The sequence below is a fragment of the Euleptes europaea genome, chromosome 17 (genome assembly GCF_029931775.1).
Source record: "Euleptes europaea isolate rEulEur1 chromosome 17, rEulEur1.hap1, whole genome shotgun sequence".
Taxonomy (NCBI): Eukaryota; Metazoa; Chordata; class Lepidosauria; order Squamata; family Sphaerodactylidae; genus Euleptes; species Euleptes europaea.
In genome coordinates, this window is record NC_079328.1 from 42,487,301 (window position 1) to 42,513,867 (window position 26,567).

At 44.3% G+C, this 26,567-nt stretch overlaps 1 protein-coding gene across 1 annotated transcript; it reads right to left on the reverse strand.

Moving 5' to 3' along the window:
* BRD7 (bromodomain containing 7) lies at positions 1-26,567 on the reverse strand. The gene is made up of 17 exons (XM_056862377.1): positions 26,519-26,567; positions 23,940-24,148; positions 21,639-21,768; positions 19,617-19,674; positions 17,474-17,618; positions 16,049-16,159; positions 14,857-15,092; positions 13,845-13,968; positions 13,517-13,592; positions 11,370-11,477; positions 10,185-10,317; positions 8,462-8,573; positions 5,633-5,689; positions 3,627-3,741; positions 3,370-3,513; positions 1,745-1,888; positions 1-59 (listed from the first exon to the last, which is right to left on the reverse strand). The coding sequence occupies exons 1-17, from the start codon at positions 26,565-26,567 to the stop codon at positions 1-3; spliced, it is 2,010 nt and encodes a 669-aa protein (XP_056718355.1).

The window sequence follows — 26,567 nt, forward strand, 5'->3', positions numbered from 1 at the left end:
TCATGTGGCAAGCGCTTCACAATCAATGGGAATGGGAGCTATGGATGGTTCCGGCACATCTGGGGGAAAAAATCCAACACAGCAATCTGTTACCACCACATTTTTTGTTTTGTGCTAAGGAGGTAGGTGAACATCTTACTCCATTCCTGACTGCAATGTTGTGAGGTTGCTCACGCCAGCTTTGCAAATATTATGCAAATGGCTCTTACATCTATTCAGTCTTACACTCCTTAATATAAAGCTCTTAGAATCATAGAGTTGGAAGGGACCACCGGGGCCATCTAGTCCAACTCCCTGCACAATGCAGGAAATTCACAACTACCTCCCCCCACACACACCCAGTGGCCCCTACTCCATGCCCAGAAGATGGCCAAGATGCCCTCCCTCTCATGATCTGCCTAAGGTCATTGAATCAGCATGGCTGACAGATGGCCATCTAGCCTCTACTTGTTCCACTGAGGAACTGCTCTAACTGTTAGAAAATTCTTCCTAATGTCTAGACGGAAACTCTCTTGATTTAATTTCAACCCGTTGGTTCTGGTCCTACTTCCTGGGGCAACAGAAAACAACTCAGCAAAATCTTCTATATGGCAGCCCTTCAAGTACTTAAAGATGGTTATCTTATCCCCTCTCAGTAGTCTCCTCTCCAGGCTAAGCATACCCAGCTCCTTCCACCTTTCCTCATAGGACTTGGTCTCCAGACCCCTCACCATCTTTGTTGCCCTCCTTTGGACACTGGACACGTTCCAGTTTCACAATCTCGGACCCACAAATCCAAAGGACCATCCTCCTTCCATACGTCCCTGTGTGCCAACTATCTGTTGCCCATCCCACCATTTAGGGTGGCCCGTCTGGAATCGACCAGAGCCGGGGCCTTTTTCCATCATGGCTCCAGCTCTGTGGAATGGGCTCCCGGAAGAGGTGAGGCATCCTTAGAGATCTTCAGGAGGCGCAGCAAGGCTTTCCTTGTTTGCCAAGGCTTTTAAATGGGGAGGGGTGAGAGATTTGGGGTGTGTTGTTTTGCTTTTTTTGGTTTTAACAGATGTTTTTAACTATTATTGTAAGCTGCCTTGAACCACGAAACATAGTTCAATTGTAGAACTCCCTGCCCCAGGATGTGGTGATGGCTGCCAACTTGGAAGGCTTGAAGAGGGGAGTGGAAATGTTCATGGAGGAGAGGGCTATCCATGGCTACTAGTCAAAGTGAATACTCGTCATGCATACCTATTCTCTCCAGGATCAGAGGAGCATGCCTATTATATTAGGTGCTTTGTAACACAGGCAGGATAATGCTGCTGCAGTGGTCTTGTTTGTGGGCTTCCTAGAGGTACCTGGTTGGCCACTGTATGAACAGACTGCTGGATACTGGCCCTCGGTCTGGTCCAGCATGGCTTATCTTATGTTCTTATAGTCTTATGAGCATGCCTATTATCTTAGGTGCTGTGGAAGACAGGCAGGACAATGCTGCTGCAGTCGTCTTGTTTGTGGGCTTCCTAGAGGCACCTGGTTGGCCACTGTGCAAACAGACTGCTGGACTTGATGGGCCTTGATCTGATCCAGCAGGGCCTTTCTTATGTTCTTATGACCACTGGTCAGGTCCAGCAGGGCTCTTCTTCTTATGCAAATACAGTCACTGTGTGGAGGCCACTTCAGTTTGTTCCATATAGGGAAGTTACTCACTCCTGTGCCTTTTCTGTAACAACCAGTTTCTAAAGGGGTGGTGACACATGTTCTGGCTACTCACCGTCAGTTAAGTCGACAGAGTTGTCTCCCGTACCACGTAAAGGGATTGAAATCCCCATGGCTTTACGGACACCGTACGTGCTCACGATATCCCCTGGAGCAACTTGCTGGGCAAGTTCTTTGAGATTACTGGTCACTCTCTCAGCTGGAAAAGACACAAGGATTAAAAGGCATGGCTATTATGAACTTTGTCTAAACGGATCCTTTTGTGACGGGCCTGAAAGCAACCTGGAAGGTCCTGCAAGTTGGATTACACGAAACTGTGTTTACTTAACATTTATAAGATGCAAGTTGCTGCCCTCTGAATATGAGATTGTTAGGAACATAAGCTAAAGAATGAGACGCAAACACCGCTCCCCAGGACTGCAATTCTAACCATTGCTGATCACGTAGAAGTAAGCTGTATTGAATTCAATAGAACTTTAATAAGCACAATGTGTAGGATTTGATATTGTGAAGACAGAGGAATTACTGCGACCTCCTAAAAAACGTTTAAGTGGGGTAGCAACATGACTCCCACCCATCCATTTACTTGCCAAAAATAATGGCAACAAAGCCATGAGAAAGGGATAATTTCTGTTCTCTGATCACTCAGTAGGAGACAGAGCTTTTTCGCATGCGTCATTTCCTCGCTGGTGTGCCCATACCGCGTCGTTCCCCCGCTTTCCCATCTGTGTTTTGCTCCCCCTGGTGGTCGCCTCGATAGTTCATTCCTGTATCTTCGGTTTATTTATGAGCAAAGTGATCGTCAATAAGCCGGAGATACAGCGATGAAAGATTGAAGCGACCATGAGAGGGAGCAAAAAATGTGTGGAAAAGGGGGGAAAACCCCGTCGCAGTACGAGCACACAAGTGACGAAAGTAAGATGTGCAGAAAAACCGTAAAACAGCCACTGTGGACATACTTAAGAGTAGCAGATCTCTCACAAAGGGATTTCAAAGGGAGATTAACAACTAATAATGAAGCTCAAGACCATACCTGGGATTTCTGTCTCATTACCAATGCTGATTTTTCCACGCTTATGACCCCTCTGCATATCACACCTAATCCAATCATGCCTGCTAATGTCATTTACCTGCTATTGATATTTACATGCTATTGCCATTGGGTGGCTGAATTCACTCTTCTCTACTTAAGGACAGATGGACTCACATCCTAGCTGCATCTGAAGAAGTGAGATGTGACTCACAAAAGCTCCTACTCTGCCAGCAATATTGTTAGTCTTTAAGGAGCTACTGGACTCTTGCTTTTTTCAACTGTGGAAATACTCGGCAGAGAAACCTTGAAAAAGGGGTAGTTGAGTGTAGATTGCAGCCTGACAGTGAAAAATAACTTGGACTGAAATTGGCTTGGGGTAATCAAAAACCCATCTTAAATAGATTGACTACAAATGCAGCGAAGGGTAGAGAAAAAATCCTGTGTTTTGATTAGAAAGTTACTAATGGACTCCGTACAAACCTAACACAAGAAAAAGGGCTCAACAGTAATCCACTGCAAGTCAGGTACTAAAGCACTTGGCATTTCGGGGGTGGGGGGATGGATTGGAATCGACTGTCTTTCAGTCTTCCCTCTGGCAGTCTGACCTAGGAAGCGGAGCATTTCTGAAGATTTAGAGCTGCGCTCACCCAAATGCATCTCCTTGTAAGACGGTCCCAAGAGGCAAATCATGTTAGGAGGCGGCTTCGTACTCAGTCGTTCGTTCTGAGCATCTTGGAGCTCCCTGAGCAGTTTTGTGGTTTCGTCGAGTTTCTTCTGGAAGACTTCTGCTTCTGTTGAATTGAAAGGGAGAGGGGAGGTGTGTTCATGCTGCAGCACACGCAACAACGCAGAAGCCAGTCAAGCCGGAACGTGAGGAGACCCTCGTGCCATTCATTCTACCCACCTTCCGACTCAAACTCCTCCACCTGCAGCCCGAAATTGGTCACGGCTCTCAGAGCTGTAAGCCTTTCCTTACTAAGAGAGGATTCAAGCCTAATGGATGGATCTGTTTCGGTGATCTGTAGATGGCAGCAGATACACAATTTTAAATTTCAGGCAGAAAAATGTACATAGCCCACAATGTAAGCTAATTATGTTTTTTGCAAAAAAAGCCCTAATAATCATCAGGGTAACACAATAGTTAAGAGCCCCATGGTGCAGAGTGGTAAGCTGCAATACTGCAGTCAAAAGCTCTGCTCACGACCTGAGTTCGATCCTGACAGAAGTCGGTTTCAGGTAGCTGGCTCAAGGTTGACTCAGCCTTCCATCCTTCCAAGGTCGGTCAAATGAGTACCCAGCTTGCTGGGGGTAAAGGGAAGATGACTGGGGAAGGCACTGGCAAACCACCCCGTAAACAAAGTCTGCCTAGGAAACGTCGGGATGTGACATCACCCCATGGGTCAGGAATGACTCGGTGCTTGCACAGGGGACTACCTTTACCCTAACACAATAGTTACAACCACAGTTCATTCCCTCTTCTCTGATATGTAGACCTAAAATGATGTAGACAATCTTAAGACTATATGGCATATCAGTAGTCATTTTATTGGTATTACTTTCTTGATTCCTATGTATTGGCATCAAAAGCCTGAAGAAGGCCGTGGAAGACCTTACGCCAAATCCCACCTCAAAAACATATGCCACTGGTGGGGTGGCAAACCTGGCGTGGTGGTGATTTATTTTATCTATTTACTAAAAACATTTATTAGCTGCCTTTCTAGCTGACGGAACTCAAGGCGGCTCGCAATGTAAACAACATAAAAACACATCGAACACCATGAATTAAAATCACAATTTAAAACCGCCAACAGGCAGAAAAACTAAACTAAATGAATGCTGTCCTGAATAAAAGTTTTCAGCTGCCTCCTGAAGTTCAGGTGTGAGGGGGCCAGGCGCACCTCCCTGGGGAGGATGTTCCGTAATCATGGAGCTGCCACCGAAAAGGCCCTCTCTTGTGTACCCACCAGATGAGCTTCTTTGGTGGGACAAGCCCTCTTGTCTATCCCTGTGTTCTCAATTCCTGGGCAGGAACGCATGGGAGAAGATGGTCCTTCAGATACGCCGATCCCAAGCCAGGTTAGACCGTCAAACTAGGACCGGGGAATTTCAAATCTCTGCTTGAAATAAAACTTGGGATCTCAAGGCCAGTCGTCCCCTCTCAGCCTAACTCCCTACCTTGTAGGGTGGTAGTGAAGATGAAAATGGATGAGGGGAGAAGCATATATGCTGCCCTGAGCTCCTTGGAAGGACAGGATTTTTAAAAATGTACTAACTGGCCACCAAGATCAAGTTAATTCATGCCATCATATTCCCTATTACTATGTATGGGTGTGAAAGCTGGACACTGAAGAAAGCTGAGAGGAAGGAACTTGATTTCTTTGAAATATGGTGTTGGAGGAGATTGTTATGGATAACGTGGATTGCCAAAAAAACAAATCAGTGGGTTATAGATCAAATCAAGCCTGAACTGACCCTAGAAGCTAAAATGACTAAACTATGGCTATCGTATTTTGGGCACATTATGAGAAGACGAGAGTCACTGGAAAAGACAATCATACCAGGAAGTTGAAGGCAGCAGGAAAAGAGGAAGACCCAACAAGAGATGGATGGACTCTATAAAGGAAGCCACGGCCCTCAATCTGCAAGACCTGAGCAAGGCTGTCAAAGACAGGACATTTTGGAGGACACTGATTCATAGGGTCGCCATGAGTCGGAAGCTCCTTCACAGCTGCCCTTCCCAGTCTCAATCTCCTTCTGATTTCTTGGCTGCAGTCTCCCTTTTGCAGTCTCCCTGATCTACATGCATGGGCATAATTGGGCTGCCTGACTTAGCAACAGCAGATCCAATGAAACCTATCCCTGCAGCTAGCTTGTGCCAGACCATCGCGGTAAAATGCAGAAAGGCGTCACCTCTGGGCCTTTGATCACGTCAGCTCTTTCGGATGGGCCTTCGGCTTCATCTGCTGGCTGGGAAATGGAAAAAGACCCAATGAGGTGTACGGTACCTTTACTTTAATGTTACTTAAGTGGATTCAGTAGCGCTGCTGTTTACCGGTACGGGTTGTCCAAACCTCTTTGGTTAAGACTATTACGTCACTCCTTCCAGCAGCACAGGCTCTTTTCTCCACCTGTGCACACGGCTGCCTCCCACTTACGAAAAAAGTAAAGGTCAATTTCCATCCAAACAGGTTGCCTGCAAACTAATCTCCCTTAAAGGGAAATCTCACAGTGGGCTGCATCCAATCAGGCTTTCTGCTGGTGAAAAATGGAAGGGAGGGCCCCATTTTGACCATCAGAAGGGCTATGCTAGGCATCATGGGACCTGCCTGGACAAAAGCTGTGTGGGATGGGGGTTGCAGAAAGGAAGAAGAGTTGTTTTTTATATGCCGACTTTCTCTACCTCTTAAGGCAGACTCAAACCGGCTTATAATCACCTTCCCTTCCCCACAACAGACACCTGTGTGGTAGGTAGGTGGGGCTGAGAGAACTGTGACTAGCCCAAGATACCCCAGCTGGCTTCATGTGCAGGAGTGAGGAAACAAATCCAGTTCACCAGATTAGCTTCTGCCACTCATGTGGAGGAATGGGGAATCAAACCCGGTTCTCCAGATCAGAGTCCACCACTCCAAACCACCACACCACGCAAAGGAACTGCATGAGGTTCACTGGAAACGCTGGCTGGATTCCACCCGACCCCAGCTTTGCCTGACACTCCAATAGACACCAGTCAAGTAAATATTACAAAATGGGTTCAAAAATTGCACTGATTGATTAAACTGATTACTGTTGAGTTACGCATAATGTCACACCCTGACATTTTGCGGTTGGCTCTGCCTCCTGCGGCATCCACTCTGTGGCTGTGCCCACCACCCTAAGTCAGAATTGCAAAGGTGACCGCAGGGTCAAAAAGGTTGGGGACCCCTAGCTTAGACAGAGAGGGGAAAACCCCCACATTAACAGTGGATCAGCATTTTCTAACCCTGTTATAAGTTGGTCTCTCTCTTTGGTGGAAAAGAGTCCACTTAGGCATTTTGGGGGGATAAAAGCATCCAGCTGCTCCTTTCAGGGTATTTATTTGAAACAGCTGTTGACTCTGGTATTGTGGGCCAAACAAGTTTTTTATATGTACCTTTGCGTTAAAGAGAGAAACACAGCTGTAAATGCCATGTTGGAGAAAACGGCTATAAACGTTTAGCACAGGAAACTGAATCACTGTGTAAACTTTCCAGTCTCTGGTTACGTTTTTCTTGTTTGCCCTTTGCCGTATTTCACAGTAACGGAGTTAGAAAATCGTGTTGTCAAATGTGCGGTGACAGAAAGCACAAATCCATGTTTTCCCAGACAGACTAACATACTAGAAGTCAAAACTACTACTTCTATTTGGTACCACTAATGTCTGTGATACGAACTTCTGATCCTAGAAGCAGGGCCTTCTCAGCTGTAACTCCGAGGCTGTGGCCCAATCTCACTCTGGAACGGAATTAGAATTGTTCTCCCTTGTTTTTGTAGCAATGGAGTGTGTGTGTGTTCCCGTAAAGCAGGGGTTTCCAGTCTTTTGGCTTCCCTGGGCCACATTGGAAGAAGAATTGTCTTGGGCCACACATAAAATACACTAACACTAACTTGGGCCGCACATAAAATACACTAAGCTGATACATAATGTTTTAAATAAGTTTACGATTTTGTGTTGGGCTGCATTCATAACCGTGTTGGGCCGCATATGGCCCAGGGGCCGCAGTTTGGACAAGCATGCTGTAAAGCTTCCTTTTTTTTAGGCCGAATAAGTTGAGCAAATCAAGTCTAAAAACGTTGGCTTGGGTCCAGTGATGCAGAAAGAGAAGTTTAATCAGACTTAGCACAGTTCCATCTATGCAACATCTTCTACAACACCTAGTGCCTTCCTTCCTGTATCTTCTAGTGCCCCAAAACTGACTGTACAACATTTTCCACAAGCAGAAATACCGCTCGGTATTATGCTTTACTTTAGTACTTTGTTTCCCGCCCTGAGCTTGGCTTCGGCTGGGGAGGGCGGGATATATAAATCTAAGATAATAAATAAATAAAGGCCAGATCAGGGTTTTCCTATACTTTCTGTTCGTGCAAGGACCCCCCCGCTTTTTGCCAAGTCACAGCTGACTTATGGCAACCCTGTAGTTTTCAAGGCAAGAGACACACATAGGTGGTTTGCCATTGCCTGACTCTGCGTCACAACCCTGGACTTCCTTGGTAATCTCCCATCCAAGTACTAACCAGGGCCACATGGACACCCATGAATCTGTCTTATACTGAATCAGACCCTTGGTCCGTCAAGGTCAGTATTGTCTACTCAGACCGGCAGCGGCTCTCCAGGGTCTCAGGCAGGGGGTCTTTCACAGCACCTACTTGCCTAGTCCCTTTAAGTGGAGATGCCAGGGATTGAACCTGGGACCTTCTGCATGCCAAGCAGATGCTCTCCCACTTTGCCATGGCCCCTCCCCGCAACAAGCAGGCCGATCCTGCTTAGCTTCTGAGATCTGACAAGATCGGGCTAGCCTGGTCTATCCAGATCAGGACACAAGGACCCTGGCAGTTGCGAAAATCTTCCGGTGGATACAGGCCATTTGTTTCCTGACTGTTTTGTTCGCCAACTGAAGATGAAAGAGAAACACACCCCTCCCTCCCCCTGCATTACGTTATCTGTCTTCTTGGTGTTGGGACTTTCATTCCACCATTTGCAGAGTAACGCACAAATAGCCTCACCCTTCCTAGTTCTCGGAGCGAACGAGAATGCCCTCCTTGGGTCAAGACGTCCAGCAAGCTGTCGGCCATGACATAGGGGTAGTCCTGAGACTTCGCCAAAAACTCGTCAATACTAAAAAAAAAAAAGGATCAAAGAAGCAAAACATTATGCTGATTTATCTATTTATGTGCTTACGGTCACTTTCCCTATGCTATATTAAACATATAATAATCATGACAGCATGGATGCAACCAATTCAGTCTGTGAACTGCATGTGCTGTAGTTGATGGTGGGAACAGCAGGAAAGGGAGGAGAAGGGAGTATTCCCTAAATAAATAAAATAAATGGTATTTAGCATGGCACAGGATTGTGGTGCATCCTCGTAAAGGACTTACAAATCCCCTGGAGTACCCTTGCTTTTGAGAAATACTGATGCAGCCAGTAATTTGGGGGTGGATCCAACTGTACTCCAAATAGCCTCCTTCCAAATTAAGTGACTCTTCTGTTGGAGAAAGGCTCTACAGGCCAGAGGAAGGCTTCCAACTGGAGCCAAAGGAAAGGTGAGGTATAAATATTTTATCAGGGGGAAAACTTTGTTCAGTTGAGTAGCAGGATAGGGGTAGGAGCAGGGGAAGGGCTGTGGCTCAATGGTAGAGCAACAGCTTGGTGTGCAGAAGGTCCCAGGTTCAATCCCCGGCATCTCGAGGAAAAGGATCAGATAGTAGGTGCTGTGAAAGACCTCTGCCTGAGACTCTGGAGAGCTGCTGCCAGTCTGAGAAGAAGAGTTGGTTTTTATATGCTGAATTTCTCTACCACTTAAGGAAGAATCAAACCGGCTTACAATCGCCTTCCCTTCCCCTCCCCACAACAGACACCCTGTGTGGTAGGTGAGGCTAAGAGAGCTCTAAGAGAGCTGTGACTAGCCCAAGGTCGCCCAGCTGGCTTCAAGTGTAGGAGTGGGGAAAACAACCCGGTTCACCAGATTAGCATCCGCCACTCATGTGAAGGAGTGGGGAATCACACCCGGTTCTCCAGATTAGAGTCCACCGCTCCAAACCACTGCTCTTAACCACTACGCCACACTGGCCCGTGAGTAGACAATACTGATCTTGATGGTAAGTGGTCTGATTCAGTGTAAGGCAGCTTCCTGTATTCAGGATCCACCCCACTGTGTAGTAGGTTACAGTAAATGTCCAGGGAACCAAATGCTCTACTCTCAACCCCAAAGCCAATTTCTTGTCCAACAGAAGTTTAGGCTGATGTTTGCAACTGTTGCCCTATCAATGAAGAAGATTGGGAAAAGGTTTACTTTCCACTGTAGCTTGCCACTGTGGGCATTTATCCCCGCAAAAGAATGCAAGGCTCCTGAGTAACGGAACTAGGATTTGTTTCTTGCTACTGGCTGGGAGGAGCTCACTGCGCCTTAGGAGAAAATGTGTAATGAACGTGGAAAGAAGTCAACTTGGAACCACTTGACTAGCACTATCTGCTCAGTTGGTGTTATTTCTGAAAGAACTCTAAGAGAGTAAGTGCTAAGATTTGGTGGTATGTTAAGAATGTGATCGAACGAGATTCTCCAGGTCTCAAGAAGTGAAGAAACCAAACAAATCATCCCTGAGGACAAGCATGTTGATTCTCTTTTGCTAGAAGGAAACTGACCATTTTCGCTGGATGTGAAAGCTTCTAAAATGAAATTTTGGGTTCAACTATAAAATTAAGCCTGGTTGTTTCTTGAATACTCACTTAAAAACCCCTTGATTAGAATCTTCCCCATAAGTCGAGTAAATCAAATCTGAATCGTCCTTGCTGATGTTTGCGAATGTAGAGTCGTAAGCTGGTGCGTAAGAGCTAAAAGGCCCATAATTCAAGTACATCACTACGAGAAAAACAGCAGGAATTATTAAGGCAAAGTATTAAATTCCAAAGGTCAGCAACAATACTGGCCATAATCAAAATACATTTAAAACATAGCATTCTTTCTTTACCAAGTTCCTTCATACAAACTCTCTCCAACTTAAACCCAAAAGCCCTTTCACAATTTATTATATTATTTATTTGTTACAGACAATGGCCAGCATAAAATTACAAAACCTTTTCACAATTCATTTCATCCCCGTCCTAGTGAAGAAAGCCTGTTCTATAGATGCCTCAAGATGGCAGTTGGTGAACTAGAGTCTGTCCTAGTACAAGCAGAAAAGAGCAAGAGTCCAGTAGCACCTTAAAGACTAACAAAATTTCTGGCAGGGTATGAGCTTTTGTCAGTCACAGCTCACTTCTTCAGATACAGCTAGAATGTGTGTCCATCTATCCTTAAGTAGAGAAGAGTGAATTCAGACACCCAGTGGCAACAGCACGTAAATGACAATAGCAGGTAAATGACATTAGTGGGTGTGATTGGATTAGGTGTGATATGCAGAGGGGTAGTAGGCGGGGAGAAATCACTGGTGGTGCGGGGGGGGGGAGGTAGTTGTTAATTTCTTGTATTGTACAGGGGGTTGGATTAGATGAACCTGGTGGTCCCTTCCAACTCTATGATTCTATGGTAATGAGACAGGAATCCCAGGTCTCTATTCAATCCAGGAGAATGCATTGTCTTGAGCTGTATCTGAAGAAGTGAGCTGTGGCTCACAAAAGCTCATACCCCGGCCAGAAATTTTGTTAGTCTTTAAGGTGCTACCGGACTCTTGCTCTTTTCTACAGCTACAGACAGACGAACATGGCTACCCATCGTGATTTATAAAATGTGGGAGACCGAGGAAGAACCCATAAAAGTTAAAATGATTATTTTTAATTGTTGTAAAATTTGCTTTGAGAGCTGTACGGTCATAAAGCAAAATAGAAATCTAAAAATATTTTAATTAAAAAACAAACAAAAAAACCCCCAAAGCTTATTTCCTATATTGAGGAACACACAGCAGTAACACTCACCCGGAGTGACTTTGTTCCGTTTGTCTTCTTTGAAGCCCTGCAGTGTATTTACACCCGACTGTAGCCTTCCGGCCGTCACGCCCAGCTTTGTGGAATTATGGCCGAGTTCTGACACCCCACGGAATAAGAATAAGGACAAGAAAAAGACAGAAACCACTCTTTCAGAGATTTTTTTTGGGGTACTGTATAGCCATTTATGCAGGGTCAATTTTGATGCTTGCTCAAAGCTATTTTTTTAAATGCGACCTTTAAAATTTTAAATGCCCACTCGCCTGCTTCTTTGTTCCTTCCATTAGCAACCACCGTTTGCATAGCTAACGCGGAGCTGTGATTTTGTATGCTTCCTTGAGGGGATTCTTCGAGGTGGGGGCAGAGCAAACACAAAAGGTCGCGTTAAAGGAGCTCCCAAGAAATGCGAAGCAGGTATGCGCCGGCTTTCCAGTCACTTCCTGAATGATGGTTCAGCGTGCAAAGCTCAAAAAATTATGTGGGGCACTTCAGCCTGGAACGTGCTTACTAATTACCAAGCATAAATGGTCTATGTGAAATCCGCCAAGTATTTATGAGAGTTCTTTTCATAATTCTGGGAGCATCACATTCGGGAAATATTCTCTCACTGAAATGCTTTAGCTCTTGATTTGATTTTGAGCTTTTATTATTTATTTATTTAATATATTTCTAAACTTGCCTTTCTTGCAGCACAGCTGGAAAATTAAGAAAGCCACAACAATAACAGTATCCACCTCGCAACAGAGGTTTTGCAATCTTATCTCCTTTCATAACTGAAGAGGCATAATACTACAGAATAATCTAACGAAGGGGTCCCCAATGTTATGCCCTTTCCTGGTGCCTGCCGAATGTTTCTAGAGAGTGGGTGGGGCTACGCCAGGCTCCTGCTCAACAGGGCTTCTGATTGGCCACTGGAGATGTGATGGGCTGTGCAGATTAAAATAACACTGTTTCGGTGGCAGCCGCCACTGCAGGGTTGGTTTTATTATTTCTCACAGAACTTGTGGTTGCGCCTGCCACACTGTGTCACAATTCTAAAGGTGCCCACAGGCTCAAAAAAGGTTTGAGATTCCTGGCCAAATGTGTCATAACGACTTGAACTATGAACAGGAAGATAATCTGGTATGTCATGGTTAGCTAGAAGTGACGTGCTAGTTTAGGAATGTACAAAGCTGCCTCATCCCAATTCAATCTACCAGTCTGTTTAACCCTATATGGTTTGACAGACAGCAGTATTCCAGCGTGTCTGTCAAAAGACTTCCCTAGCCTTGCTGTTGGAGACTTGAACCCAGCACCTTCTGAATAAAAAAACATGTATTCTACCATTGTAGCAGCCCTAATAGCCCAGGCTAGCCAGAGTTTGGAAGCTAAGGGGGTTGGTATCTGACTGCGAGACCACCAAGGAAGTCTGGGGCTGCTTTGCAGAGGAAGGTGATGGCAAAACCCACCTCTGCTCATCTCCAGCCATGAAAACACCACAAGGTCCCCATAAGTCAGCTTGAGGGCACATGAACACATGAAGCTGCCTTATACTGATGGACTCTTGGTCCATCAAAGTCAGTATTGTCTACTCAGACCAGCAGTGGCTCTCCAGGGTCTCAGGCAGAGGTCTTTCACATCACCTACCAGCCTAGTCCCTTTAACTGGAGGATGCCACGGGTTGAACGTGGGACCTTCTGCATGCCAAGCAGATGCTATACCACTGAGCCACAGGCCCTCCCCAAGGCTCTCCAGGGTTCTAGGCAGAGGTCTTCCACATCACCTACTTGCCTGGTCCCTTTAACTGGAGATGCTGGAGATTGAACCTGGGACCTTCTGCATGCCAAGCAGAGGCTCTACCACTGAGCCACAGCCCCTCGCTTTACATTTACCCATTCAGCTTTTAAGAAATGGATACAGAATGATCTGAGATTTGAGATCATTATTCTCATCTTCAAATGAAGCCCTTCATGAAGGACAAACTTTTGTGAGCTTTATGAGATCAGAGGCTTTCGGGGAATTATAAGCAAGGCTTGCTCAGGAGAAGTGCGGAGCATCCTCAAAAGCCTCCCCCCTGCGCCGCTACAAACTGTGGAAATCCATCAGTAATACACACCGCCGAGAAGAAGACCTCTTAAATTACTTATTGCGCACATTACCTCCTGCGTTGTTTTCTGCTGGATTAAGAAGTCCCAGGGTAGTGGTGCCGTCAGGTTTTCTCCTTTCAAACTCGCACTGAAACAAAGATCAAGCCATTAAAATGAGTCTCCCGCGTGCAGCCTACGAAAAAGCCGGCATGAGAAGAGGACCATCCATAATTAAACAGGCTGTTTTGCTTACAGCTTCAATTAATGGAAGTTACAGCACTTGGTTCGGATTTTTAACAGTAGTGATCACTTTGCATCAAATCTACAGGACTTAAAAGAACTTAACTTAGATCATACCAAACCTTACGTAGAAAACGGGCATCTATCTATGGCTATTTACCTGAGCATTAGCAGGCCGTTTTGTTAATTTTCCTCCTGATTCTCTGATGATTCGTTCAATCAGTTCTTGTTCCCTCTCCAAATTACTGTTCCTTATTTTTTCTTCAAGGAGCTCTTTGTCTTTCCTATAAAAAGCAACGAATTAAAATACCGCCCCCGCATCTATGATCCTTCAAAATACAGAGGGAAACTAAAGGCAATTTAAACCACCTATTTATTCAAAAGTTTTATGGGCTCATTCAAATGATTGTATGGCCAGTTGACCCAGGGCTTGGGAATGCAGCGTCACTTAACTTGCTTGTTCCACTTTAACGCAAACTGCAGTTTGCTGTTACGACCAAGTGGCAAAACCATGGTTTGTTCTTAAGTTCTAAATTAGGATCGAAAACCACTGCTTGAAGCCGATTTGCCACCCTGGTTTGAAAGGTTCAGCACAAACCAATCTTGGCCGGTTGGAATGTTAATGGCTTGCACTAAAATGGAAGGAACTATTTGTTTCGAACATTTTTGACCCAGCATTTTCCCCATTTCCTGCCAATGATGGTGTGAATTTGTAAAAAAATTTAAACTAATTTAAGAACTAACACAATTTAAACTAAAGGATAATGCGGTAGGAAAGGTGCATACTTGGCAGTCAAGCAGGCAGGAATCTACGAGAAATCTGATACCTCCTGTATATGTTATAATTGCTGACACTTTATTTATTTATGCTATTTGCGGTCCACCTTTCTCACTGAGATTCAAGGCAGATTAAACAATGCAAATCAGTACATCTGTAATTTTATGTCATATGACAAGACACCAACTAATTGTGAACCTGCAGTCTTAATGGAAAATAAATGGAAGAAAAATTAGGCAACTCAAGAAACAATACGTTCCGTATCATTTTGCAAATTATTGTCAGTCTGCTATAATATTCCATTCTGGCAGTTCTAGCAAAGAAAGGGTTCACTAAGAATTCTGGGAAGGGGGGGGGTAACATGTCAATTCCAAAAAATGTTTTAGGGTATCACCTCTTGCTCCTGATTTTGCTGAAATGAAAGAAATACTCAGCCCCTGTGATATACTTTTTATGTTCTTTGCCGGGAGTTTTACAGTCTCTGATGTCTGTTTCCGCAGAACCTGGGTCTTTCTCATGACCGTCATCGTCTTCTCCACCTGACTGTAGATCTGTCTTATCTTTCTGCTTCCTGCTTTTCTGAAGGTCTGCCATGAAGTCTATACTCTGTTTCAAACTTTGAATTCGTTCCTCAAAAACAAAACAAAAACATTTCTGTTGTCCATCCAATTTCTCCATTAAAACCAGCCCAATCACAGTGAAAATTTGTGAATTTAAGAGCTTAAGGACAACTCTGGTGGCTCAGACCAGTGGACCAGTTAGTCTAACATCCTTTCTTTCACAGTAGCCAAACAGGACAAGGCCAACACCCCCCACCCCCGGTTATTATCCCCTAGCAACTGGTGATCAGGGGTACAAGGACACTGTACATGGCAGAAAAGCTGATAGGATCCAATCCACGACGCTGTAGAATATTTGACTGAAAAACCAATTTATAGGATTCATACTCTGTAAGACAGCCAGTGTGGTGTAGTGGTGAAGAGCGGTGGACTCTAATCTGGAGACCCAGGTTTGATTCCCCACACCTCCATGTAAGCAGCAGACAGTAATCTGGCGAGCAGTTTGGTTTCCCCACTCCTCCACATGAAGCCAGCTGGGTGACCTTGGGCCAGTCACAGTTCTCTCTGAACTCTCTCAGCCCCACCTACCTCACAGGGTGTCTGTTGTGGGGAGGGGAATTGAAGGAGATTGTAAGCTGGTTTGATTCTTCCTTAAGTGGTAGAGGAAGTCGGCACATAAAAACCAACTCTTCTGTCTTTCTGCCCAGTCAGGGCTACCAAAGTGGCTAACTATTATAAGCTAAACATCTGGGTGACTTTGGGCTAGTTGCACATTCCCAGCTTAACCCACCTCACAGGGTTGTTGTGAAGTTAAAATGGCGGAGAGGAGAATGATGTCAGCCGTTTTGGGTCCCCAGTGGGGAGAAACGTCATGGTATAAATAAATAAAGCAATTAAATCATAAAGCACCTTTAAGAGCAAGAGTAAAAGACATACTTAACAATCAAACACCCAGCAGTGTGTTAGTCTTCCATATGAAAACAAGTCTCTTTCCTCCCCACAACACCCCCTTTTAACTCTTGTTACCTGGCTGAGTATTTTCATTCCCGAATGCAATAGTTTTTTTGCTGCCTTGTAATAAATGGTCTCTGGTTTGTTATAGACCATGGCATTGGTGCACATCAGTTTGAAGTTGTCCTGTATCAACAGAAAAAAAATTAAAGGACGTGAGCAAACATTTCTAGGAATGTTTTCTAGACTTTTCACTTCAAAGTGCTTTCTGGTAAAGGGAATAAGGAAAGTGGCAGCTCGTTTTCATGTGACACGTGAATTGCTATTAGTATCATTATTATAATTATATTCAATTGCTACAGATAAGGCCATGCACTCCTCAATTGTACCTGGATACCGCATGAACACATGAAGCTGCCTTATACTGAATCAGACCCTTGGTCCATCAAAGTCAGTATTGCCTACTGAATTTGCAAGATGGGACATGTCGCTAAGGCACTCTCTCTGACCGTTTAAAACTGACAAACAGCGCCTGCAGGTGGGACTTCGCATCCTCTTCCTTATGCACCAGCCCAGCGATTGTTCAGCGTCAGAGATGAACAGATCTGATCTGAGGCCAAACATGCTCATGATATACATCTATCTGGTATCAATGTACTGCTAAAGGCAATGAGCTCAACACAGACACTTTCCCCAGGAGGTCAGAGAGTTGGGCTTGTCCTAGAAGAAATATTAATCAAATAATTGTAGAAGTCTTATATTCTTCTTTATAAAGTACAAATAGAAAAGGTATAGGGGGTGGGGTAGGGGTGGAATTTTTAGTTAGGGGGTTTAAAAAGTTCAGTGTGTCCTTCTATCCTGCCCACCCCCAAAAGCAGAAAAGAGACACTGAATTTCTTTAACATCTCATTTGCGGGGTGGGGTGGGGGAATAAATATACCTAATTTTAAATTCAATAACTTTTACTCTAGAAGTCAAAACCTGTAATGAGAAGACCAGACATAAACCCGGACTGCATGCTTCTGTGATTAAATTTAAACAGCAATTAATTCATTCATTTACTACAGTGGTGAAAAGTCAATGAATACCTTTCACAAGGATACATTTTGCTGACTATGAAACCCAGTTCTATTTCTATCTCTTATGAATATGCTTGTCAGAATCTATGACCTTGTTATCCGCTTCAAGTAGTACCAAAATGTTTTTGGCTTTTCATTTATTTTTTTTAAGCACATTTTTGTACTGGTGAGTTTAATATTAAAGAGAGCCTCCTGAAGATGGACACAAAGGAATTGCTTCCTGCAAAGAAAGTCAACGGGAAACACTCTCAAAGCCAGATGTGCCAATTTTTGATTCTTTATGTTCATAAACTATGAAAAGTTCAGCCCCCAAATGAATAAAAATATGGGGGGGGGGGAACGTACAATGCAATTGCAGGCAAAAGCAAGTGTCAATGTTTCAAATCCCCCTCTCTACAGCTGAAATATAAATTAAAAGCACCTTTAGTTCTTCTATGGACTGGTATCCATTATTCTTGATCTTCTCTTTCATGGTACTAAAATCCATTGGGCGTTTAATGATCATGGAGTAGCCGGGAGCAATGAAGTCAGTCACAGGAAATGAAAAGAAAGCATTTGGATCCTTTCTGTTAAGAAATGAAAAGACGAGCCCTTTTACATTTCATTTTTTAGATATGTAACAAAGAACAGATGGGCCTTACTATTAAATAGGCAGAGAAGACTCCGACTTGAAAGCAGCCACTGAACTGAACTGAAACAAGAGAGTTTGCTCCAATACAATCTTGCGTTTCTTCAAAGCGGCAGAGGGCACTGCCTCGCAAGCATTCCTTCAAACAAATAGGTTTTTTTTTAAAAAAAAACGCTAGTAAGTTATTGTTCAAATGTGTTTGATATTTCTAAGCCAAACCACAGATATCCCATTTTTCTGCCTCTTTCCCCTTCCCCCCACCCCCACCAATGGAATGATATATTATAATATGGAAAGTTTTACGCACCAGGTCTCAGCATGGCTGCAAAACAGTACTCTCTCACCTTCGGATAAAGCCCCCTGCATGAGAACAGCTGTCTTTCAAGGCAGCAAGAGGCAGTAATGCACATGGTGAGAGGGGCTGTGGCTCAGTGGCAGAGGATCTGCTTGGTACGCAGAAGGTCAATCCCTTCCAAGTTCAGTCCCCGACATCTCCAGTTGAAAGGATCAGGTGGCAAGTGATGTGCAACACCTCTGCCTAAGATTATGGAGAACCGCTGCCAGTCTGAGTAGACAATACTGATGTTGATGGACTAGTGGTCCGATTCAGTACAAGGCAGTCCCATGCGCCCAGCGATAGTAAAAAGCACAAGTAAGCTTGTGGCCATCAGTTTTCTCATTCCAAGCCCAAATCTATAAAACTTCATCAAATAGGTCTAACTCTGAGCCTGGTTATCACACCCCCAGAAAGATTGTAGGAATAAAGTTTTCATTTAGCACACTCCGTAGCCAATTAAAATGAATAATTACTTAATTAAATTACAGCGTGGCGTAGTGGTTAAGAGTGGCAGACTCTAATCTGGTGAATCAGGTTTGTTTCCCCGCTCCTTCACATGAAGCCAGCTGGGTGACCTTGGGCTAGTCACAGTTCTCTCAGAACTCTCTCAGAACTACCTCACAAGGTGTTTGTTGTGGAGAAAGGATGGGAAGGAGATTGTAAGCTGGTTCGATTCTCCTTAAAAGGTAGAGAGAAAGTCGGCATATAAAAACCAACTCCTCTTCTTTTTTTTTGCCATCGAGTCACAGCTGACTTATGGTGACCCCATAGGGTTTTCAAGGCAAGTGACACTGGGATGTGGTTTGCCATGGCCTGTCTCTGTGTCACGACCCTAGTATCCCTTTGAGGTCTCCCATCCAAATACTAGACAGGGTCAGGGCTGAGATTGTGTGACTGGCTCAAGGTCACCCTGCAAGCTTCCATGATGCAATTGGGAATTTGATCCTGGGTTTCCCAGTTCCTAGTCCGACACCTTAACCACTACACCATGCTGGCTCTCAGGTAATTGTCAGGGGACAGAATAATCTGATTTTCTCTTGCTAAAATCCATCAATGTTATTTATTTAAAATATTTGTTGGTTGCTGTCTCAAAGTGTTTGAGGTGGCTCAAGGCATCCTTGAAGCACTATCAAAATGGCAACAGTTAAACGCATTCAGACAATTTAAGTACCAACAAAAACCATAATAAAAATGGGGGAAATTGCTCTGAAGCAAAGTAAGTCTAGACCACAAGCTGCTTACTTTTACTGAGGTCTCATACAATCGGAAGGGAAATCCAAACAAAGCAATCCATGAATCACAACCTAGTTACTGGTAGAAATGCATTTTCTAGAACTCCTTCAATCGATCTTTGGGTTTTAAAAGAAAAAAAAACTGCTATTCAATTAAGGCTGTATCAGAAACAGGTTTTGAACCACCCACCAAAATTGCATGGCTGTTTTATGTATTAGCTGTTTGTGCAATGGACGATTAACAGCATAACACAACACACACTGCAAAAGTAAGAAAAGCTTAGCAACAACACTGCGTAACCCTTTTCAGTGCTGAACCAATTAACAATCCCTGCCGACAAACGGTCTGCACCTTACAAGAACTCACCTTTGCAACTGTCTCACAAGCTGGTTCAAAGCTTCTTGAAGTGGAGTCTGTTCTACTTCTAGATTAAAACGACAATGGGAAATAAATGAACACCATGCACGTAAAACATGCTATGATTCGTAAATTCTCACTCTGTTACATTTTTAGATGAAATACTGACATGCCATTTAAAAAAAAAACAATTAGCAGGCCAAGAGCCTGCTTCCTCTGTTATAATGTAATCCTAAGCGGAGTTAAAAAGTCCGTCAAAGTCCGTTGGGGGCTTCGAAGACTGTAACGTGTGTTTAGGGATGCACTGTTAGTGGTTGCCCTTAACCACAGGCCCATTTGAAAAACCCATTACGCGCCAAAGCCCCACTCCTGTCAAAGATCTTCAGTGAATGGTTCCAAACATAAATTTATTTATTTTTAGAAAGGAGAAGCTGTAAACACATTTTAGAGTAGAAAAATAAATGCAGTTTCAGACGGTAGCCATGACGGTCTGCAGTAGAAGAGATAAGATTCGAGTCCAGTAGCACCTTAGAGACCAACAAGATTTTTGGGGGAATGAACTTTCAAGAGTCACAGCTCCCTTTTTTCAGATATCGAAAACTAACAATCAATTTTGAACCAAATCAGAGTATTCAGATTCTGGCCAATGACATATTTTGAGCCAGCGTGGTGTAGTGGTTAAAAGCAGTGGTTTGGAGAGGTGGAGTCTGATCTGGAGAACCGGGTTTGATTCCCCACTCCTCCACGAGCAGTGGACTCTAATCTGGTGAACTGGATTTGTTTCCCCACTCCTACACACATTAAGCCAGCTGGGTGACCTTGGGCTAGTCACACTCTCTCAGCCCCACCTACCTTGCAGGGTGTCTGTTGTGGGGAGGGGAAGGGAAAGGTGATTGTAAGCCAGTTTGAGTCTCCCTTAAGTGGTAGAGAAAGTCAGCATCAAAAACCAACTCTTCTTCTTCAACTTTATTCTCACATCAACCCTATGAGGTTGATTAGGCTGAGAGTGTGAGACTCACCTGAGGTCACCAAGAGCGTTTCTGTAGGAGAGTGGGAATTCGAACCTGAGTCTCTCAGATCCTAGTCCCACATTCTAACCATTATATTGCCCCGGCTAATGACAGAGGAAAGAGGAATGACTATTAAAGATACAGTTTCTGGTTTGTTTTGGCCCTTGTTTCAAAATACTGGATGAAAAATGCTTGTAATTTTTTTTTCTGTAACCTTGCTGACCAATCCTGAAGGGAGGGGCCAGTTAGGTAGCGGCCGGGAGCGGCCCAGCCACGCTGCCTCCTCCAAGGCCTTCTGGCCGCCACAGAGGGAAAAAGAGCCAGCATGGTGTACTGGTTAAGAGTGGTGGTTTGGAGCGGTGGAGTCTGGAGAACTGGGTTGATTCCCCATTCCTCCACATGAGCGGCGGAGGCTAATCTGGAGAACCGGGTTTGAGTCCCCACACCTACACATGAAGCCAGCTGGGTGACCTTGGGCTAGTCACACTCTCTCAGCCTCACCTACCTCACAGGGTGTCTGCTGTGAGGAAGGGAAGGTGACTGTAAGCCAGTTTGAGTCTCCCTTAAGTGGTAGAGAAAGTCGGCATATAAAAACCAACTCTTCTTCTTCTTCTTTAAAATAAATAAAAACAAAAAACGGGAAAAATGCCCCAATGAACAAAGCGAGGCTGTGCCACCAAAAAAGGTGGCGCAGCCATGCCGTGGCTCGAGGAGACATTCCTGGGGCAAATGGAGTTAGGAAGCTGCCCAAAGGCAGCTCCGCCCCCTGAAACACCTCCCCCACGCTGGCGCTCTCTTCTGGGATTTAGTTCCCAGAGTGGCTATGCTGGAGGCAGGGGCCGACGGAGCTCCTGGGCGCCGGCGTGGGTGCCATTTTATTCCATGATAAAACAGTACCCACGCCGGCATAGGGTCACACCGGCTCCTAAGGAAAATTGCCACCCCCTCTTCAGGACTGTAGCCTTATTATCTACTTAAGAGACTTCTGACCAAGTATAAATTTAATAAACACTGTTTTTACCTTCTTGTTTTGCTAAACTGCTCGCCAGTGGTTTTTCTGGGGGCAATTCCAGTCTTATAGTGGTTTGGCCTTTCAAGTCTCTTTCTCCTTCGCTTTCACCGCGGTCCTTATCTCGCTTCTTCTTATCCTCCTGGAGACAAAAACGATAAGTAAAATTAATTAGAGAGGCATCATGGTGAGCAATCACAATGTACTGGTAATTTTTTTCCCCTCCCTCAAGGTTCCTTCCCTTAATTATGGGAATGGCAAAAATCCACACAGATCTATTCTTTATGTGCTGTCTCCACCTACTGGAAGATAACACTAATTCAAGGCAATAAAGGGATGCATAATATTTTTGTTAAAAAAACAACACATGTTCCATGATACAGCTAGGATATTGACAAAAGGTGTAATCTCCCAAAAGGTGTAATCTCCTGTTTGCGGAAACTAACAATGCCGTATTTGGATAAACAAACCGATCCATTACAACTCTGTTATAAAGCAGGCGATACTTTTATAACCACAACCATAACTTTATGTCCATTTCAGTTATCGCTTTTATTTTTCAGACCTGACCGCTATGCCAGCAATATTTGGTATTTTGATAATGGATACCTTTCATCCAGTCAGGCATGTAAAATAATGGGACAAACCTTCTGTTCATCAGAGACCTTTCTAACTCGTCAAGACGGATGTGTTCATTGAACCTCAAACAGGAAGATAAGGTTTTAGAAACCTTCTATTTGGAACAGTTTACTACTAATTAGTTCTTTTGTACCTGCAGGAACCAGGGTCTTTTCGCCATGATGCCAAGGTTATGAAACTCCTTCCCCTAGGAAATCGGTTGGGCCCTTTCTGTGATCATGCTGCAAAGCTAGGATTGCTTTCTTTGGAGATCTAGGCTAGTTTTATTGATTACCTGTACTTTCATTTGCTTCTGTGTTTATCTGGCCAACTGTTCTTATTGATTTTGATTTTTTTTTCTTGAATCCGTTGCTAATGATTTCCATGTTTGTAGTTTTTTACGTCTGTGGATAACAACTGCTTATTGATCTTGTCAGCCACCTTCTGGACTGTGATCAAAAAGCAGGGGATTTTAAATATAATTTAAAAATTAACTATAAATAATCACTGGATAGCTGTCAGCGAGAGTCCACTAACTTGTTAACGTTAGTTGCGAACTGGTTCTTTTCTGCTTTACTTGTCCTGCTCTGTGATTTAAAATTATTACTTCATATTATTTACGACGGAATCAGTAGTTTGCTCATGATTTAACAAGCTCAGGATCAATAGTCTTCCGTGTGTGCAGTGTTCTGTATCACGTGTGTCAATTAATGTTGGAAGCACACTGCTGATGCAAAGAACCATCCTTCATGGTTTAAAAGAAAATATTTAAGCAGAAATTACTGCCCTTGAAAGTTCAACTTTATATCCGATACCAGGCACAGTGCACATAGAAAAGCATGGAAGCTGAACTGTTGAAGAATAGAATAGAAATTTTATTTATACCCAGCCCACCCCCAACAAAGCTAACATCATATATAAATAAGTAATATAAAAAAATTAAAATACAATTTAAAACAACACAAATGCGATTCATTTACATAATAGATGGCGCCATTATCAATACTCTGACTTTAAGGAGGATGTTTCTAACCAAGGCGGCTATGACCTAACATAATAATAAGGACCAACCCCCCAGATTTAACATCAAGCTTCAAGGGGGAGATGAAAAAACAGAGAAGAAAACACAAGGGAAAAAGGATGATAGGGAAGGGCGGGGAAGACAGGGAAAGGAGAAGGAAGGGGAGGGAAGGGAAAGGAAGGAGGGGAGTGGGGGATAGGGAAAGGGAAAGGGAGGCCAGTTGGGATGAATTACCATGGCTGTCCTCAACCATAGGCCATAAACAAGTGTGCAAAACCAATGTTTCTTTCTGAAAAATCAAATTAAACTAAATAATTACACTGCAAATTCATCTGCACAAATAAATGAACACATGAAGGAAAAGGGCCACGGACATAGGGTTGCCAGGTCCCTCTTCGCCACCGGCAGGAGGTTTTTGGGGTGGAGTTAGAGGAGGGCAGGGTTTGGAGAAGGGAGGGACTTCAATGCCATAGAGTCCAATTGCCAAAGTGGACATTTTCTCCAGGTGAACTGATCTCTTATCGGCTGGAGATCAGTTGTAATAGCAGGAGATCTCCAGCTAGTACCTAGAGGTTGGCAACCCTACACAGACTGGAGGACTGTCTCAAAGACCACACAACACAAATAATTTTTACATTTAAAGACCCCGCCCAACCCTTTTTTTTAGAAATTACCTTGACTTTTCTTTTTCTTTTTTCCTTTTCTTCTCCGGGAACTTGCTTTTCTGCTTTCTTCCTCTTCTTCCTTTTCTTGTCTTTGTGCTTCTCATGTTCATTTTTGTCTTCGTACAGTACAGGATCGGGTATTGAGCTCTGAGTAGAAAGTTCTGCGATTTCATTTCCTCCCACTTTTAGAACGAGCTTCAAGGGCTTCTCCACGTAGTCTGGAAGGGGGATGAGAAATGGGAAACCTGCTTAACATTAAGAAATAATTTGCAACACTTATTTGAATCGGATCAAGATGAAAGCTCTATGGGTACTTCTAGTTACAAAGATTAAATTATATCACAGTTTAAACATGAAAGCTAAATAAAAGACAAATACAGGGAAAATGCTGTAGACAGGTCTAGACATTAGGAAGAACTCCGGCTAGACATTAGGAAGAATATTCTAGTAGTTAGAGTGGTTCCTCAGTGGAACAGGCTTCCTCGGGAGGTGGTAAGCTCTCCTTCCCTGGAGGTTTTTTAAGAAGAGGTTAGATGGCCATTTGTCAGCAACGCTGATTCTATGACCTTAGGCAGATCATGAGAGGGAGGGCATCTTGGCCATCTTCTGGGCATGGAGTAGGGGACATTGGGGTGTGTGTGGGAGGTAGTTGTGAATTTCCTGCATTGTGCAGGGGGTCGGACTAGATGACCCTGGTGGTCCCTTCCAACTCTATGATTCTATGATCTAAGATCTAACAGTGTGAACTTACTGGCAAAAGAAATAATTTCTTATACAGGCTGCCATAGAAACATATACATTTTGTTTGTTAAGTTTCATGATGCTATTCGCTACACTGATCTCTGCAGAAAAGGTACCAGCAGTTGGACCCAGACTCAATTTTCCAACAGCAGAACTTTCCCACCTCTCCCCTTCCAAAGATCTTCAGAAAACGACGCTGAAGGTGATAAGGAACCCTGCAAAATAATACGAGGCGGTTCTGCAGTGGAAAGGGTGTCTGGATCCAACCCCATCATTGAACTGTTGCTGGTCAGAAAAAAAGGAACTCACCAGTTAAGAAACTAAGAGAAATGCAGTGAGTAAGAAAATGAACCCTGAGCTCAGAAGTGCCACATTTTTATACGTGTATATTTTAAGTGTTCATAACTCTTCATATACATTCTCAGAGCAATATCTGCAACAGCCTTGTAAGACAGGGCAGTATTATTGTTTCCATATTGCAAACGGAGAGCAGAGGATATAGTGGGTTACAATAACCCTGCAGTGTAGTCCAATGTCTGATAAACATTTCTACTTGTCAAGTTAGCAGGTGTGCTTTATTTTTGTCCTGGTGGCAAGCGGTACAATGACCATTTTTGCGCTTATTGGGATAAAGTATGGAAGCAGAGAGCCTCTTCTCGAAGGAAACGCAGGGCAAAAATGAGACAGATGTTTAGTCTTGGTTAAGCGTTTCCCTACCTCTTGAAACCAACTTCCTCCCTCAAACTTCTCCCCCTCCCCCAATTAGTATCTTCTCTTTTTTGGGGGGGCAATAGGGTTGCCAGGTCCCTCTTTGCACTGGCAGGAGGTTTTTGGGGCGAGGCCTGATGAGGGTGGGCCTTGGGGAGGGACTTCAATGCCATAGAGTCCCATTGCCAAAGCGGCCATTTTTCTCCAGGGGAACATCTGTATCGGCTGGAGATCAGTTGTAACAGACTGCTGGACTTGATGGGCCTTGGCCTGATCCAGCAGGGCCTTTCTTATGTCCTTTCTTATAATAGCGGGAGATCTCCAGCCACCACATGGAGGTTGTAATCAAAGTTACAGTTGTAGGCTTATTATAAAAATGTAAACCACTGACAAAACATATTGTGATTAATATATTTACATTGATAATTATTCAGTATGAGACATATTATAGACACATTATTGTTTGCATGTTAACACAGAAGTATCATGGTTATATGCTTCACCATGTACATAACATCTCATCCCAAAATTTTTTTTATACAACTGCAAAATGGCACAAAATAATGTTCTTGTTAATTTTATGTTGATTTTTGTTTGAAGTAAAGTTAGGCTGTTATCCGTCTGGTAGTGAACTAGGCTGTTATCCGTTTGGTAGTGGTACAGGCATTTTGACCGGTATCCTGTTCCACTACCAAATGGATAACAGCCTAGTACACTACCAGACGGATAACAGCCTAACTTGACGTCAAAAGGCGAGGGGGCGTGGCTACGCGTCCCGGCGAGGGGGCGAGGCCCCGCCCACCGCCGCCACGCCCCCTCCCCCAACCACTCAGCGTTCCACGTCAAGTGACGTCAAAAGGCGAGGGGGCGTGGCTGCGCGTCCCGGCGAGAAGGCGAGGCCCCGCCCACCGCCGCCTCGGCCCCCCTCCCCCAACCGCTCAGCGTCCCACGACGTCAAGTGACGTCAAAAGGCGAGGGGGCGTGGCTACGCGTCCTGGCGAGAAGGCGAGGCCCCGCGCGCAACCGCCGCCTCGCCCCGCCCTCTTTCTCCAGGGGGAGGGGGCGCGCCTCCCGCTCAACGGCCCTCCCCTCACAAACCAGCCCCCCCACGGGGGGGGTCAAAGGTGAGGCGGCCTTGCCTTCATACGGGTACTTGTCCGCCTTGTGCTTCTTGTGTTTCTTGCCCAT